At 42.1% G+C, this 18,145-nt stretch overlaps 1 protein-coding gene across 1 annotated transcript in view; it reads right to left on the bottom strand.

The window, feature by feature from the left end:
* Positions 1-12,994: 12,994 nt before the first annotated feature.
* Positions 12,995-18,145, bottom strand: part of ALDH9A1 (aldehyde dehydrogenase 9 family member A1) — a 28,534-nt gene continuing 23,383 nt past the window's right edge. The window contains exons 10-11 of the mRNA XM_082656918.1: positions 15,331-15,443; positions 12,995-13,749 (exon numbers count right to left, since the gene is read on the bottom strand). Coding sequence (XP_082513044.1) covers positions 13,655-13,749; positions 15,331-15,443 — 208 coding nt within the window. The 3' untranslated portion in view covers positions 12,995-13,654. The remainder of the gene's footprint in view (positions 13,750-15,330; positions 15,444-18,145) is intronic.

The raw sequence follows: 18,145 nt of genomic DNA, 5'->3' as shown, positions 1-18,145 counted from the left end.
GAATGGATGTTGAATTTTATCAATTGCTTTTTCTGTGTCTATTGAAATGATCATGTGGTTTTTGTCTTTTCTTTTGTTGATGTGGTGTGTCACATCAATTGACTTGTGTATTTTTTAAAATCAAATCGTATCGGGAGAAGTAATTTATTTTATGGAAAAGTTTTAAGGCTTATCCCATTGAAACAAAGGAAAAGTTGAACCAAAGAAAACTTTACAATAGATTATATTGCATGAGCTCCAACAGGTAATGGGAAATATATGTACATATTAGATTACATATACTTTGAATAAACAAAGAAGTATTACTATGATGTTAATATTTTCATGTGACCAACACTGAAGGATAAATTATGCTTGTAACTGGACTATAAATTAATAGTTCACCTGGTTTCTCTATGCCAATAGAAAAGACTTCTGACTTTTGATTAGATAGCTATAAGCTGCATACTTTTTCCAAGTAAACTAAGCAGTTTTGTTTTGATTTGCATATGTTGAGCCATCCTTGTGACCCTGGGATCATGGTGTATGATCATTTTAATGTTTTGTAGGATTTGGTTTTCTAATATTTTTGTTGAGAATTTTTGCATCTATATTCATCAGAGATATTGGCCTGTAGTTTTCTTTTTTGTTAGTGTCCTTGGTTTTGGTATCAGGGTGATGATGGCTTCATAGAATGACTTTGGGAGTGTTCCCTCCTCTTCAGTCTTTTGGAAGAGTTTGAGAAGGATTGGTATAAGTTCTTCTTTGTATGTTTGGTAGAATTTTCCAGTGAAGCCATCTGGTCCTGGACTTTTCTTTGCAGGGAGTTTTTTAAATTGCAGATTAGTGATTGGTCTGTGCAAATTATCTACTCCTTCTTGATTCAGTTTTGGTGGGCTGTATGTTTCTAGAAACTTGTCTATTTCTTCTAGGTTGTTCAATTTGTTGACATATAATTGTTCATAGTATTCTCTTATGGTTTTTAATATTTCTGTGGTATCAGTTGTTATTTCTCTTCTTTCATTTATTTTATTTGGATCTTCTTTCTTTTCATCTTGGTGAGCCTGCCCAGAGGTTTATCAATTTTATTTTTTCAAAAAACATGCTCTTGGGACTTCCCTGGTGATGCAGTGGTTAAGAATCTGCCTGCCAATGCAGGGGACATGGGTTCGATCCCTGGTCCGGGAAGATCCCACATGCCGCGGAGCAACTAAGCCCATGTGCCACAACTACTGAGCCTGCACTCTACAGCCCCCACACCACAACTACTGAAGCCTGTGCACCCTAGAGCCCACATGCTGCAACTACTGAGCCCATGCTCCACAACAAGAGGTACCACTGCAATGAGAAACCTGTGCACCACAACGAAGAGTAGCCCCTGCTCACCACAACTAGAGAAAGTCTGTGTGCAGCAATGAAGACCCAACTCAGCCAAAAAAAAAAGCAACATGCTCTTGATTTGATTTTTTTCTATTGTTTTTTACTCTCTATTTTATTTATTTACTCTTTGATCTTTATTATTTCCTTCATTCTGCTGACTTTAGGTTTTGTTTGTTCCTTTTCTAATTCTTTTAGGTGGTAGGTTAGGTTGTTTGAGATTTTTCTGTTTTTTGATTAAGGCCTGTATTGCTATGAACTTCCCTCTTAGGACTGCTTTTGCTGCATCCCATAGATTTTGTTTAGTTGTGTTTTCATTGTCAGTTGTCTCAAGGTATTTTTTAAATTTCTTCTTTGATTTCATTGTTGACCCATTGGGTTTTTTTGGAGCGTGTTGTTTAGTCTCCGTGTAATCATTTTTTTTCCTCGTTTCTCTTTCTGTGTTTTTTTTTTTTTTTTGGTCTGCGTTGGGTCTTCACTGCTGCACAGGCTTTCTCTAGTTGCGGCAAATGGGGGCTACTCTTTCTTGTGGTGTGCAGGCTTCTCATTGTGGTGGCTTCTGTTGTTGCGGAGCATGGGCTCTAGGCGTGCAGGCTTCAGTAGTTGCAGCACACAGGCTCAGTAGTTGTGAATCGCGGGCTTAGCTGCTCCGTGGCATGTGGGATCTTCCCAGACCAGGGATCAAACCTGGGTCCCCTGCATTGGCAGGTGGATTCTTAACCACTGCGCCACCAGGGAAGTCCCTGTGGTTGATTTTTAGTTTCATGCTGTTGTGGTCAGAAAAGATGATTGAAATCATTTCTACCCTCTTAAATTTGTTGAGGTTTGTTTTGTGTATTAGTATGTGGTCTATCCTAGAGAATGTTCCATGTGTGCTTGAAAAGAATGTGTATTGTTTTTTTTTGGATGTAATGTCCTGAAAATATCAGTTAAGTCTAACTGTTCTATTGTGTCATTTAGGATCTCTTTTGCCTTATTGATTTTCTGTCTGGAAGATCTGTCCCTTGATGTCAGTGGGGTGTTAACGTCTCCTACTATTATTGTATTCCCATCAATTTCTCCCTTTATGTCTGTTAGTATTTGTTTTATGTATTTAGGTGCTCCTATATTGGGAGCATATATGTTAAGAAGTATAATATCCTCTTCTTTTATTGATCCTTTTATCATTATATAGTGTCCTTTTTTTAATCTTTCTTTATAGTCTTGTTTTAAAGTCTATTTTTTTCTGATATGGATCTTGCTACACCCTCGTTCTCCTGTTATTCCCATTTGCAAGAAATCTTTTTCCATCCCCTCACTTTCAATCTGTGTGTCCTTCGTCCTAAAGTGGATCTCTTATAGGCAACATATTGTAGGCTCTTGTTTTATTATCCAATCTGCCACTCTATGTCTTTTAATCAGAGCATTTAGTCCATTAACATTTAAGGTAATTAATAGATATGTATTTTTTTTTGCCATTTTAAACCTTGTTTCCCAGTTGATTTTGTATTTCTTCTTTGTTCCTTTCTTTTTGTTTTTCCTTTTGTGGTTTGATGGTTATTTTCGTATTATGCTTGCGTTCTCTTCTTTTTGTGAATCTATTGTATGTTTTTGTTTGTGGTTACCCTGGTTTTCAAGTATGTTAAACCATTACTATATCTATTTGCTTTAGATTGGTAGTCATATAAGCGCAAACACATTCTAAGAAAAAAATCTATATTTTTCTTACTCCCATCCCCCACATTTTATGATTCTGATATCCTCTTTTACATCTTCATGCTTATCCTTTTGCTGTTCATTGTAGTTATAATCACTTCCACAAAAAATTTTTGATTTTTTTAAAATCTATATACTGGCTTATTTTAGTGTTTTACTTTCCTATTGTGATTTTCTCTTTCCTTTATAGATTCTTGCTTCTTTTCTATTTAGAGAAGATTCTCAATCTTTCTTTCAGGATAGATTTAGTCTTGCTGTACTTTTAAATTTTTGCATGTCTGAGAAATTCTTTCTCTCTCCTTGTATGATCAGGCCACCCAAGACGGTTTTTCTCCTGCTCTGTACATCCCCTTCTCAACCAGTGCCTGCTTCCCCTATACCCTACTCACATGACTGACCTTCCTACACATACTTGCCCCCACCTCAGCTAGTTCTTCCTACATATTTGCCCCTAGCTAATGACTGTTCTAACCTTTAGATCAGAATATCTCCACCATGATTGATAGCTTATCAAAGGGGCAGTGAGGGGGTGTTCCCCTCTGCTAGTTTCCCTGGTAACCAATAAGCCAACCTGACCTCAATTCTCCCTATAATGGGTAACCTTGCCCTCACCCCAGGAACAAAGATTGCCACCATGTCCTGCCCATCTGCCACACACAGTGGGGTGTTGCTCCAGGACCCTGCTTCAGTCATGTAAGATTCCCCCATCCGTTAAACCATTAATGTCTCTGTCACTGACTCGGGGCTCTTTCTTTGGTCTCAAGGATGGACAAGTACAGAGCTTGTAGGCCTGCAGGGTGCAGCCCAACAATTGACAAAGCCAGCAAGGAGACCCAGGAAACTCCTGTGAGCACAGAGATATCAGGAAATAAGGACAGGGAATGGAAAGTTGCAGGGACTGTCCACTAACACATGGGGTACAAAAGTTGTGGGAGAAATCCCAGTGTGGCCGTCCACTACACATGGGGCCCATAAGTTGCAGGGGAAATCCTGGGGTGGCTATCCACTAGTATGTGGGGCCCTGTGGTGGCTGTCCTTGATGAATGAGGGCTGACAAGAGAGTATGGAGAACAATGGCCTAATGGCTCTGCTACTGTATTAAAATGAGCCTTTTGTAATTGGTTTGGCTTTAATCTTGGGTGTGTGCATGAGTGCCCCAGTATATGAGTCCAAATCCTGTTGTCTCTCCTTGGTTTTGACCCTTGTTAGGGGGTCCTGGTAACTTGAGTGCTGATGCATGTTCCTCTGAAAGTGATGGATATGAATGTGAGTGAATGATATGTACTACTGTCTATCACTATTATTTGTTTAAACTGAATTAGCTATTCAGAAATTGAAAAAATTCCATGAAAATGTCCAAGATGGGACTCTTGACATTCTAAAACTGGTTTCTGCATATGCCATCAGAGGAAATTAGCTTTCTAGAAGGAAATGGTATTTCTTTTCCTGTGCCTTTGAGATGTAAATAATCTACCTGTGAGTGAAGGGGGAAAAAGAGACCCTCTTAAACTCTAGGAAAACTGTGAGGTCTCTGTGTCTATATAGATATATGTATGTCTATGTGTACCTTATAAATATGATGTGTCTCTGTCTCCAGATGGCATGGTGAAGATTGGTTTGTGGATGAGCTCTGTTTAATTGGCTTAAAAGAAATTAAGCACTTACATAAATTCTCAGAAAGATAAAAGAAACTGTCCAGAATGAATTTCAGGTTCACATGATCTGGGAAATATTCAGTACTGAACTGATATCTGCTATTGAAACTACTTAAGCTTGTTGGTTTGATTAATATAGATATGTCTTTAGAGTCATCAGTGTTAAGTATAATACTTCTGTTGTACCTAGGTTTACAAGAGGTAAAATAAGACCTTAATATATCTGTTGCAAATCTGTCAGCAAGGAAAATAACTTGGGGACTTCCCTGGTGGCGCAGTGGTTAAGAATTCGCCTGCCAATGCAGGGGACACAGGATCGAGCCCTGGTCCGGGAAGATCCCACGTGCTGTGGAGCAACTAAGCCAGTGTGCCACAACTCCTAAGCCTGCCCTCTGGAGCCCACATGCCACAACTGCTGAAGCCCGTGCGCCTAGAGCCCATCTCCACAACAAGAGAAGCCACCACAATGAGAAGCCCATGCACCACAACGAAGAGTAGCCCTCGCTCACCACAACTAGAGAAAGCCTGCACACAGCAGCGAAGACCCAACGCAGCCAAAAATTAATTAATTAAAAAAAGAAAAGAACTTGATATAATGAAACTTTAAGGAAATGTAAATGAGATAAGAGATTTGGGACAAACTCTCTAGGAATTACTATGTTTTGGGAATGTCTATCTAAAATAGTCTCTCCAGATTTTGGCAACTTGAAACTAAATGAAGAGAATTCATTGACTATCTGGGTCATTTCAAATAGGATAAAATACTGGAACATTAATTGCCAGGTGGGTCTAAGTTTACCTACCTTTGCCTTCTTAGGAGAGGAAGACTAAAGCGTAAGTTTTCCAATCAGGAAATGCTGGTATAAAAAAAGTTCACAATTACTTACTCCTTGGTTTTTGCCAGAGATTGAGGTTTTTAAGGGTTAAGATTATAATGTCATAATTTTAGTTATTATAACCAAGTTTCTTTATTGATTACATTGTAATCAGATGTTTAACTATACCTTTTTAAGTCTTCTGTCATTTATAGACAATTATTGTTGTACTCTGATGCTCTTGCAAAAAGTGCTCCATCTTCAAGAAGATTCATAGGAAGGACTTTTTGACAAGCACAAGTCTCAGAAGTTTCAGCTCACAGTGCTGAACTGGGTAAGAAATCAAACAATGCTAATGGAAAACCTGATGATCTCATAAAAAGTTAAAAGGATTGGTTACTGAGTGAACTGGTATATATGGTTATAATTTTTATGGTTTTTGTCTGGAGTATTACTGGTTTTGATCTATGTTTTCCAGATATAGGGAAGCCCTTCCCTTCAAGTTAGTTATGACTTCCAGCAATTTGTTAAACTATACCTTTGGGTAGAATTGAAACATTTTTCTTTTCTCTCTACCTGGTCCCTCCAGAAATTGAAGACTCTTGGGTTCCAAGCAGGTGAATGGGAAAGACTGTCTCCTGGCATGTGCAGGAATCTCAATATTTGGGGGACTTCTACAAGAGGGGACTCCACCAAGGCAGAGTTGATGGCAGGCCTTGGTATGGCTTTCCTGGCCTTGAGAGGCCTTTTGGGAACTCAGTCTGAGACTTCTGAGGAATTCCACAACAGCCAGTTTGGAGGAGCCTAGGTGGCCACTGTAGGTGTGATTTTGGACATATTCCTGTATTACTGAAAACTTGTTTTCTGAACTATATTACAGACCTGCACAAAAACGACAGGCAGCTGTGGTTGATATTATCTCAGAATACGGATACGGCTTGTATTTTGCTTAATGGTCATGATCTTCCCTGTGTTGTGCCTGTCAGGTGTCTTACATTTTGTTCCTAGCCTGAGTGAAGGAAATCTATTTGAGGACTGAGCAGCAACAATAACCTCACTGAGAAAAGAGTCTAATTGCTGGGTTAATGGCAACAGCAAGATGCCGTTTTTGTCTTCCTCTGGATTTCCATGAAAAATCGACCTGGCTAATGTGACCATGTGGAGACGACTGACAGTGGCAGGGTGGGGGAGGGGCAGGGGAAGACCCTTACCATCGTCCTGTCCCACATGCCAGTACGTCAGAAGGACCCTGTCGGTAAACATTACCATGTAACACATCATACACTTTGACTGCCCATGAGCCCCCCACCCAGGCTATGCTGTGTGGAGTGGAATAGGCTGGCTTCTGGACACACATGTCCAACTAGTGTGATTAACTGTTTTTTTGTTTGGAAAGACCTAATGCGTCCACCCCTAACAAAACATGGGGTAACTGCTGACTCCACCAGAATGTATTTTTTAGAGCCGAGGCCTTCTCCTCCCCATGGGGGTTGCTCGGGATTTGTGAAAAACAGGGTTGGCCTTACCTTCTTTATAACCAGACAGGGCACTGCTGCTATTGACTCCCTCTCCATTACCCCAGTAAGTGCTTGGCTCCAAAATTTGCCCACATTCTGGCAAATGACTGTTCTTAGCCTACTAGGTATCTTACTCTTGATGCTCTTTGGCTGCTGCCATCTGTATTTGTGGCATCTGGCTGCAGTGCCCCCCTACACACCTGACCCCAGGGATATCACAGAAGAAGGGCAGACCAAGATTGTGAGGGTCGTGCAGCGTACGTAGGGGTGGAGTGTATGATCAGGCCACCAAGATGGCTGCTCTCTGCACATCCCCTGCTCAACCAGTGCCTGCTTCACCTACACCCTACTCACATGACTGACCTTCCTACATACTTGCCCCCAACCCAGCTAGTGATTGTTCTAATCTTCAGATCAGAATATCTCCACCATGATAACTTATTAATGGGGTGGTGAAGAGCATGCCCCTCTGCTAGTTTCCCTGGTAACTGATAAGCCATCCTGACCTCAATTCCCCCTATAACTGGTAACCTCGCTCTCGCCCCAGGAACAAAGACTGCTGCCATGTCCTACCCACTGTCTGCCACACATGGTGGGGTGTCGTCCCAGGATCTTGCTTCAGACATAAAAGATCCACCACCCTTTAAACCACTGAGGTCTCTATCACTGACTCCAGGATCTTTCTTTGGTCTCAAGGATGGGCAAGTACAAGGCTTGTAGGCCTGCAGGGTGCAGCCCAACACTCCTTCTATTGTAAATGATACTCTCCCTGGGTAGAGTATCCTAGGTTGCAGATATTTCCCTTTCAGGACTTGGAGTGCATCTTGCCACTCCCTCTGGCCTGCAACGTTTCTGTAGAGAAACCAGCTGATAGCCTTATGGAGGTTCCCTCTGTTTTTCTCTCGCTGCCTTCAGGATGCCTGCTTTAACTTTTCCCATTTTAATTATTAGATGTCTTGGTGTAGGTCAGTTTGGGTTCATCTTGTTTGGGACCTTCTGTGCTTCCTGTACCTGGATATCTGTTTCCTTCTTTAGGTTTGGGAAGTTTTCCACCAAAATCTCTTCAAGTTCATTTTTGATCCCCTTTTTCTCCTTCTGGGATCCCTATTATGTGTAGATCGGCTCACTTTACATTATCCCATAGGTTTCATATATTGCTTTCATTTTTTTTCATTAGTCTGTCTGCTGTTCTGACTGGGTGATTTCAGTTATTTTATCTTCCAGATCACTTATTCATTCTTCTGCATCATTTAGTTTGCCCATGGCCAGGACCGTCTGTGTAGGTCTGTTTTCTGCACTGCCCTCCGAGCCTCTGAAGCTCCCTTTCTGTCCCAGCTGATCTCCCAGCCACTGAAGGGGCTTCCCAGAGTGAGGGAACTTTTCCTCTTTCACAGCTCCCTCCCAGGGGAGGTGCTGTCCTAATTACTTTTTTTTTTTTTTTACTGTGGGACAGGTGCTGTCCTAATTACTTCTTTTTTTTTCTTTTGTCCTACCCGGTGATCTTTCTTACAGCTTTGGTTGTATGAGATCTTATGCCAGAGTTCAGCAGGTATTCTGTGAGAACTGTTCCACATGTAGATGTATTTTTGATGTATTTGTGGGAGGAGGTGAGTTCCACGTCCTTCTATCCCGCCATCTTGACCTCCACCTGTCCTTACTGTATAAGGTTCTTGAGGATCAAACCTAGCGCGGTGCTCCCGTGGCCAAGGGCCAGCTCAGTTTCCAGCACAAGACGTGGTAGGAAGCAGGAGAGCCACCTGCTGGTGAAACTTCATCCATCAAAATCAGCAACCAGGTTATCTTCTTATGTTCCAAGGACACCCCCAGAGTTTGCCCCACTTCCCTTTCATCCCTATATCACTTGCCTCCAAAGATGCTCTCCTAACTCAATCGAAAACAGCTCTCTCAGTTCCCTCTCTTGAGCAGCACTGTCCAATAGAACTTTCGGACATGATGGAAGTATTATTCAACTGCACTGTCCACTATAGTTACCACAACCCATGTGTGGCATCGAGTACTTGAAATGTGATGAGAGCAACTAAAAACCTGAGTTTTTATTTAGTTTTAATTGTATTTAAATAGCTAAATGTGGCTAGTGGCTACTGTACTTGGATAGCACAGCAGTAAAGCAGTGGTTCTCAACCTTGTCTGTCCCCTAAATTCACCCCAGCAGGGACCTTTTAAGAATCCAGATGAGCAGACCACACCCCAAATCAATTAAATTAGAATCTCGGTATTTTGTAAGCTCTTTCTGGGTATTTCAAACATGTGTCCAAAGTTGAGAACCGTTGCTCTAAAACCAGTGTTTGGCAAACTATACTGCGTAAGAACTTCCTGGGGGTCTTGTTAAAATGCAGATTCTGATTCAGAGGCCTGAGGTGAGAACTGAGATTCCACAGGTCAAACAAGCACAGGCTGCTGCCCCTGGGCCACACTGAGTACCAAGGCTCTACCCCAGCCCTTTGAATCCTTTCACTCACGCAAACATTAGGTACTTTCTGAGCCCAGTGGCATGACAGTTCTGGCTTTTAGAGTTTCCATTCTAATCGGAGAAATAATAAGCTTGTAATCTCAAACAGTGATAAATGCTTTGAAGTAAATAAAACAGTGTAGTGGGATGAGGATGTGTGCGGCCAACTGCAGATTTAAGGAGGTGAATGTTTAGCTTTTGGCTTTCAGGAGCCTACAGGTGAAGATCTAGAAAAACATGCTCTCTGGGGAAGAGGGACAGTGAGTGTGAGGCTCCTGAGGCAAGAAAAGGCCTGGCAGAGTAACGCACAGGTGAACGGGGAGAGTGACAGAGGTGGGAATCAGAGAAGGGCAGTGGTGGTCACGGTGAGGAGTTTGGACTGTGTTCTAACTGAACTAAAAGCCGCAGCAGGGCCTTAAGCAAGAGCATGAGGAATGCTGATTTACTCTGAAGAGACCTGCTCACTGCTGATCTGACTTTCTGATAGTTTTTCACAGCATCATTTAACTGCTAAGACTCGGTCTCCTCTCTTTCCCCTTTGCTGATTTTTTTCCCCCTCACACTGTAAAAAGAAATACAAAGATAGGTCTCTAGGTATAAGAAAAACCAAGGAATCATTTTTACTTCTGAGGAAAGCCAAACTCAGAACTACACATTTCAGAGAAGCTAGGGTGGAGACTCTGGCATTGGAAGAAGCAGGCAAGGAACTCAGGGTTGCCCCCCTTCTCCGGAAGCTCCTGGTGGATGACCTCCGTGGATGGTGTCAGTAAACTGTAGCCCACCTTCCTTCTGCCAGATTCTTGCCTTAGGCAGCAAGAGGACTGAAGGTGTAAGAAATAAAGAGCAGCAGGAGGAAAGAAGGGACCCAGTGGCCACCTTTTGTCTGAAAAAAACCTGCCGAAGTGAGAGACTGCCTCTGTTTGGAGTCACAGAAAAGCCAAGCCAGAGATCAGGACTCTGAGCTATTGCAAAGGGGTAAGCCAACATGGGTCTTGGTTTTCTTCTTTCTCTCATTAATACAATTCCAAAACCACTTCTATCAGTAGCAGTTAAATGACACTGTAGCACAGGAAGCTGTCAACCAAATAAATCTTAAAATGCATACAAAAGGACATGAGTTGAATAAATTTACACGTGGCCTCATGAGGATACAGGGTTAGTTGGCAGTTATTACCTTTAAGAAAATCCTAGGAAAGATATGCACCCAAATGTTAACAGTAGTTACCGCTAGGAGATAATATTAGATGGCAGAAGGAAAAAGAAGGGTACCTTCTGCTTAACTTTCAAAAGTTAATCAAAATATTAGTAGAGGTACTTCCTGGGTGGTCCAGTGGGTAAGACTCCATGCTCCCAATGCAGGGGGCACGGGTTCGATCCCTGGTCAGGGATCTAGATCCCGCATGCCACAACTAAGAGCCTACATGCCACAACTAAAACTTTGCACGCCACAACTAAAGATCCTGCACACCACAACGAAGATCCTGTGTGCCGCAACTAAAGACCTGGTGGAGCCAAATAAATAAATATTAAAAAAAAAATACTAGTAGAGAAAAAGGAGACTCCAGGAGCATTTAACTAGATGATACAGCTTCTTCCACATCAAAGGAAGGCCTGGCCTCTTGGTTAAATCATGTTTCCTTAAGTGCATTTTGTACATATTATTACTCTCCTAAGATGCTTCATTAACAAACAAGAATCTCTGTTCAGGTAAATTTGTGAAGTACGATAGCTGATGACATCCTGGAACACACTTTGGACCACGCTGGGTGCGGTAGGCTGCATAATGCCCCCCACCAGCTATGTCACATCTTAAGTTTCGGGACCTGTGAATATTTTATGGCAAAAGGACACTTTGCAGATATGATTATGTTAAGGATCTTGAGATAAGAGATTATTATGCACCATCTGGTGGGCCCTCAATGCTATCGTAAGTGTCCATATAAGAGGGAAGCAGAGGGGGATCTGACCACACAGAGAAACAAGGCAATGGAAGCAGAGACTTGATGCTAAGCTGCTGCTGCTAAACAAAGAGGAGGGGCCATGAGCCACAGAATGCAGCTCTAGAGACTGGAAAAGGAGGGGAAAGATTCTCTCCTAGAGCCTACAGAGGGAGCATGCCCTGCCAACACCCTGGTTTTTGCCCAGTGAAACCATTTTGGACTTCTGACCTCCAGAACTACAAGGTAATAAATGTGCTGTTTTAAAGTCCCCACATTTCGTGGTAATTCGTTACAGCAATCATACGGAATGAATACAATGAGTTAAGGTCTAGGAATCGGGGAAGGAGAGCAGGAAGCGTAAGAGTTAAAGTCCCACATAGCTGGATTGGAACTCTACTCTTCAACTTACTGACTTGGCTGTGGTCCAGGCTTCTCCAATTCTCAGCTTCTTCACCTGAAAATTGGGGCTAACGACTTCCTCATGTTTAGTGTGAGTATTCAATGAGAAGGGAAGTAGCAGATGGATCGCAGGGAGTATTCAAATGTTGGTTCCCTTTCCCTGGCTGTTTTCTCTTCAGAGGAACTGCCAGAAACTTGTCTTCTCCCAGGCAGCTCCTACTGTGGAAGTCACACAAGGACCCAGAGTGACCCCCGAAGACCCAGGGTGAGATCATTGTTGGCCTTGCTCGGTATCATGTATGTGCCCGCTGTGCGAATATCCATCGAGAGAGGCTGATTCAATTGTTCTCATCCTCTAACTACAGTTTCTGCCCATCATAGTAGATAATCAGATGCAGGCCCAGTAACAAGAATCATCCCTTACCTCTTAGCTACCGTGATGATTAATTTTACATGTCAACCTGACTGGGCGATGGGATGCCTGGGTATGTCTATGAGGGTGTTTCCAGAAGAGATCAGCATTTGAACTGGTGAACTGAGTAACGCAGACGGCCCTCCCCATGTGGTGGGAATCATCCAATCCATTCAGGGCCCAAATAGAATAAAAAGGCAGAAGAAGGGCAAACTCACTCTCTCTGCTTGAGCTGAGACATCCATCTTCTTCCCTCAGACAGCAGCACTCCTGGTTTTACACCACCAGCTTTCCTGGATCTTCAGCTTATGGAGAGCAGACTGTGGGCCTTCGCAGCCGCCATAATCACGTAAGCCAATTCCTATAAGAAATCTTCTCTTATACGTATCTGTTCTATTCTATTGGTTCTGGAGAACCCTAATACCACTATTAAATCTAAATTATTCCCCTGAAGGGAAGATAAGAGGGCAAGATGAGGATCACTGCAACAGTCTGAGAAGTCACCATGATCTGACAGCCCTTTAAGGACAGGCCCAGTTTATCTGGGCTGGGAAGAACATGGAGCCCAGAAGTCTGAATGGGCCACTGAAAGTTCATTACAGCAACAGAAGCCTGCCCATGTGTACTCACTGCAAAGAAGGTCAAATCCTCTGCCTTAAACGTTTAACTTTAGCCCTATCCTGTGTCCTCCTATAACCCTGAGATGTGTATAGCTTCAAAACATGACACTGAAAGGACTGACGGTGTGATTTATTTAGTTTCAGTATACTGCAGTGGATTACAAATAATCTGTACATTTAAAAGGAAACTCTTCTGTCATAAGAGAGCAAGCTGTAACTCAAGGACTGGAGCCGGTTTCCCCCATCCCCGCAGCGCTGGCTCTGGCCAGTCAGCATTCACACCAAACAGACCCGTCTATTAATTAGCCAAGCCCTCTCTCCTGACTGCCAGCCTTCTGAATGGAATGACAAGGGGCCATGTCTTTAAAAACGTCAAGGAGCAGAAATCTCTGCTGATTCCCCCAGGAACCTCTATAAAGGCATGGGTTCTTTAAAGCAAGCTAGAGAATGAACCTGTCAGTGGGTCGGCTCTGTGGAAGAACAATCCTGGTCCCTCCCCCTGTTTTCCAGTAGTGTGCTAGTGGCTCTCAAAGATTTCCCAGAAATTTGCTTTAAGGAAAATCACAGCTTTCTTGATTAGCATCTAAAAGGCACTTACGCATATTTTCACTTAGGAAATTGATTGAGCGATGAAGAGTAACACTGAACCATTCTCTTATCCTGAATGGCCAACATTCTGGATCTAAACTGGTAGGTGGCTGCACCGCCGCGGTCAAGAGAGCCGCTTCTCATTATTCCCAGGCCCGGCCGTGTTCACTGGCTTCTCTGCACGTTTTCAAAAAGCAGACTCCACGTCACCCATCTCCACACACACAGTCTTTAGTTGTGAATAATATTCAATTGTCACACGGCCATTCTCTCTGCCAAACCCTGAAAGGAAGAGAAGGGGTGAGGGTGAGCCATTGCGGTAATCCAGCCAGTGACCTGCAGAAACAGGCACTGCTCCCAGGGCTGGAGAAGAGTGCAGAGCCAAGAAGTTCTGGGATCAAGTCCTCAACTGCATGTATTAACTGTGGAGCTAGACGTGGGAAAAGTAACACACTAGCCTTCGGGGATGGGGAACTATTTAGGTTTCATTTCTTACCAGTACGACTCTTAACTTCTAGTATCTACTCTTCTAGACTAAGGTCTAAAAATGTTCAGACTTTCTTATCAAGCATTAGAGCATTCTCTACAATTATCAATCAACCTGATGCCTTTGAAAGTCAGTGCTAACTTAAAACTTAACTCTACATAATAGGCTTATTAACCTTCTCTTATACTAAATCTGTAAGAGCACCTACTATTTATACTCTGTCCACTCACGTGGGGAGTGGACCCTTTAGGCTCTCAGGTTACTCAAAGCCAAGACACTGCCCAATCAATAGTAGATGAGGTTACAGGACAGCCTTCCTTGTGTCCCCTACCCCAGACGGAGGCAGGCTCTGCATCCTAAGAGCAAGGCCCAGTCTCCAAAAATGCACATCTCCAGGGGGCATCATTCCAAATGGGACATACACAATGGCCCTGCTAAGGCCTCACTCTGCCTTTTGTTCCTTTCCAAATCCTCTCAGCATGGAGCCCATTGGGCATGTTAGGCCAGCTTTCTGTCCCTCTCATCTCATATAGGCATATCCATGGGCACTGATCCAAAGATTCAGGTTTAGGGAAGGGAAAGCTGGCCTCAGAGGCCCCACTGAGGCCAAAGCTGCAGATTGCAAACAAACTGAGGGTTATGAATTAATAAAACAGAGCCTTGGTTCCTACCCTGCATTTAGGTCTGTGTTACAGCTCCTCCAGGTACCCCATAGGGACAAGAAGGACTAGTGAATTATGACTAGAGAATGCCAGAATGATACCAAACGCAATACCAAATAAAACTGTCAAATTAACACCCACCATCTCATCATCATTCATCCGTGTTTATATGTTTGCCAACACGGTGATGGCCATAAATATCTGCCAGGAGAGTAGGGGTCGGACTCTTAGAATGGTGCACCCACAAAGTCCAAACCAATTTTCATACAGAATTGGTGAAATTAGCAACAAACTCCAAAGAAAGAACCTCAAAGTAATGGCTATGTTCCTGATGCCTCAAATCTCCTAACAGACTAGATTTACAAACTTGCCATGGTTAGAACGCCTAGGGGTGGTTTCACACTTAATGGCAATCACAGACTGTGAGGAAAAAGTAATCCTACCCATGAGATAAACCTTTTTCAGATATATGTCAGCTGTTCACAGTCCAGTCTACACATCAAAGACTTCTGGAGAGCTTCTGGAAAAAAATAAAGATACTCAGCTTCCATTCCCAGAGACGGATACAGTGGGCCTGGGGAGGACCAGGAATTCATATACTTTTCCAGGTGATTCTGATACACACACGGGTTTAGGAACCTGTTCCATAAGGACTGAATTATGACCAGTGTTTCTAGAGACGGGGGTTTGCTTTCACAGTTCCCAGATCCTCACCTGACTTCTTATATCCACCAAAGGGCAACTCCACTGGGCTGACATTATAGTTGTTAATGAAGCACATTCCAGCCTGAAGCGCAGCCACCACTCTGTGGGCACGCTGGATGTCCCTATGAAGAAAAAAATGCATTGGTTATTGTTTCTTTTGCTACAACCTTACCAGGAAAAGTTAGTCGGTCACTTCTAAGGGTCTCAAAACAATGCCAAATTCTTGTTTCTTCAAACTGTGTTTTAAAATCTTATACCATCCATGCAAAATAGACAAGGACTTGAATTTTACAGTCTCATCCAAACGCATGTATAAAATAAGCAGCAGCAACAAGGGTGCCAAAACAATTCAATGGGGGAAAATAGTCTTTTCAACAAATAGTGCTAGAACAACTGGATATACATATGCAGAAGAATGAAGGAAGATCCCTTTCTTACACTACACACAAAAATTAACTCAAATGGGTCACTGACCTAAAATGTCAGAGTGAAAACCACAGAACTCTTTGAAGCAAACAGGAATAAATCTTCATGACCTTCGGTTAGATACAATCTTCTTAAACATGACACCAAAAGTAACAGATACAGAAAAAATAGAATAATTACACTGACAAAATTTTAAAATTTTGTGCTGCAAACGAGACTATCAGGAAAGTAAAAAGACAACTCACAGAAATGCAAATCAAAACTGATACAAGACACCACTGCACGACCTCTAGGATGGCTAAAATCAAGAGAACCGACAATAACAATTGCTGACTAGGATGTGGAGAAACTGCAACCCTTATACATTGCTGATGGGAATGTAAAATGGTACTGCCACTTTGGAAAACAGTTTAGCAGCTCCTCAAATAGTTAAACACAGAGTCACCATAGGATCCAGCAATTCCACTCCTGGGTATATACCAGAAATGAAATATACAAATATCTACACAAAGACTCATATATGAATGCTCACAGGAGCATTATTCATAATAGCCAAAAAGTAGAAACAGCCCAAATGTCTACCAATGGGTCAATGAATAAACAAAATGTGATATATCCATACAACAGAATATTACTCAGTAGTAGAAAGGAATAAAGTAGTGATACGTACTATAACAGTAAATGAACTTTGAGAAGAAGCCAGTAGATGAACTAAGTGAAAGAAGCCAGTCGTGAAGGGTCACATACTGTATGATTTCATCTACGTAAAATATTCAAAATATGCAAATCTATAAAGACAAAGTAGATCAGTGGTTGCCAGGGACTGGGGGGAGGGGAAAATGCAGAGTAACTGTTATTGTTCTTAGAATGAAGAAAATGTTCTAAAATTAGATTATGACAGTTGCACAGTCTGTAAATATACTAAAAACTGTTGAATTGTACAATTTAAATAGGTGGATTGTTTGGTATATGAATTATCCCAACAAAGCTGTTTAAAAAAAAAAAAAGGAGTTACCCTCCTTTGTAACTGGCCTTTGTCTGTATTTTGGTGGCGAAGCAAAGCAAGAGGAGAGACTTATCCCACTCAATCCTCAAATCAAAAAAAGCAGCTCCTGGGACTTCCCTGGTGGTGCAGTGGTTAAGAGTCCACACTCCCAATGCAGGGGCCCTGGGTTTGATCCCTGGTCAGGAAACTAGATCCCACACGCATGCTGCAACTAAGAGTTCACATGTCACAACTAAAGAGCCCGCCTGCCACAACTAAGGAGCCCACGTGCACAATTAAGACCTGGCGCAACCAAATAAATAAATATTTTAAAATATACATATACAAACAAACAAAAAAAAAAGCAGCTCCTGGGAATTCCCTGGCGGTCCAGTGGTTAAGACTCTGTGCTTTCACTGCCAAGGGCCTGGGTTCAATCCCTGGTCGGGGAAATAAGATCCCGTAAGCTGTGAGGCACAGCCCAAAAAAACAAAGCAAAGCAAAACAAAGCAAACAAACAAAAAAGCAGCTCCTCAGAGAGGACTTTTAGGGTAGTGAAACTACTCTGTATGATATTACAACAGTGAGTACAAGTTATTATACATTTGTCCAAACCCATAGATTGCACACCAAGAGTGAACCCTAATGTGGACTATAGTCTTTGGGTGATAAAGATGTGTTCATGTAGCTTCATCAGTTCTAACAACTGTTCCACTCTGGTGGGGGATGTGGATCATGGGGGAGACTATGCATGTGTGGGGCAGGAGTAGCTGGGAAATCTCTGTACTTCCACTCAGTTTTGCAGTGAACCTAAAAGTGCTCTTAAAAATAAAGTCTATTAAAAAAAAAAAAAAGTAGCTCCTCACTTTTTTCTTCAGAACTCAAAAAGAAGCTACTACATCAGGTCCTCAAGGGAGACGTGGGTCTTCCATCCCACGTTCCTGACCACAAATCTACAAAAAATAATAACCTTGTATGTCACTAAAGAAACAGCACAATCCCAAGTGTAAACAGTCTTAGAAAACTGCCTACTACTGCCAAAGACTAATCAGAATTTGTACATAAACAAGCAACCTGCAAGAATTTTCTAAGAAATTTTTCTCCGAAATCACTTTTTGTTTTTCTTATAGTGGTTAAAGTTTATGTACAAAGATATTAATCCCAACATTACTTACAACAGTTAAAACTGGAAATAGCACCCTAAATACACAACAATAGAAAAAAGGCCCACATGTGTTACAATGCATTCCAATTTAGGGACTTCTATAAAGCTAAAAATCATGGCTTTGAAGGATACTGCCCAGTATTTATATGCTTATGGATTTCTAAATTCCTTGACATACATGTTTTTAATAGGCACCTAACATGATGCTTTACATAGATCAGAAACTTAAATATTTATTCAATGTATGA

Source organism: Grampus griseus (assembly GCF_964374135.1).
Source record: "Grampus griseus genome assembly, chromosome: 1".
NCBI classification, from domain to species: domain Eukaryota; kingdom Metazoa; phylum Chordata; class Mammalia; order Artiodactyla; family Delphinidae; genus Grampus; species Grampus griseus.
Note: the sequence above shows the minus strand (reverse complement) of the source record. Positions and strands in the feature narration are given on the sequence as shown.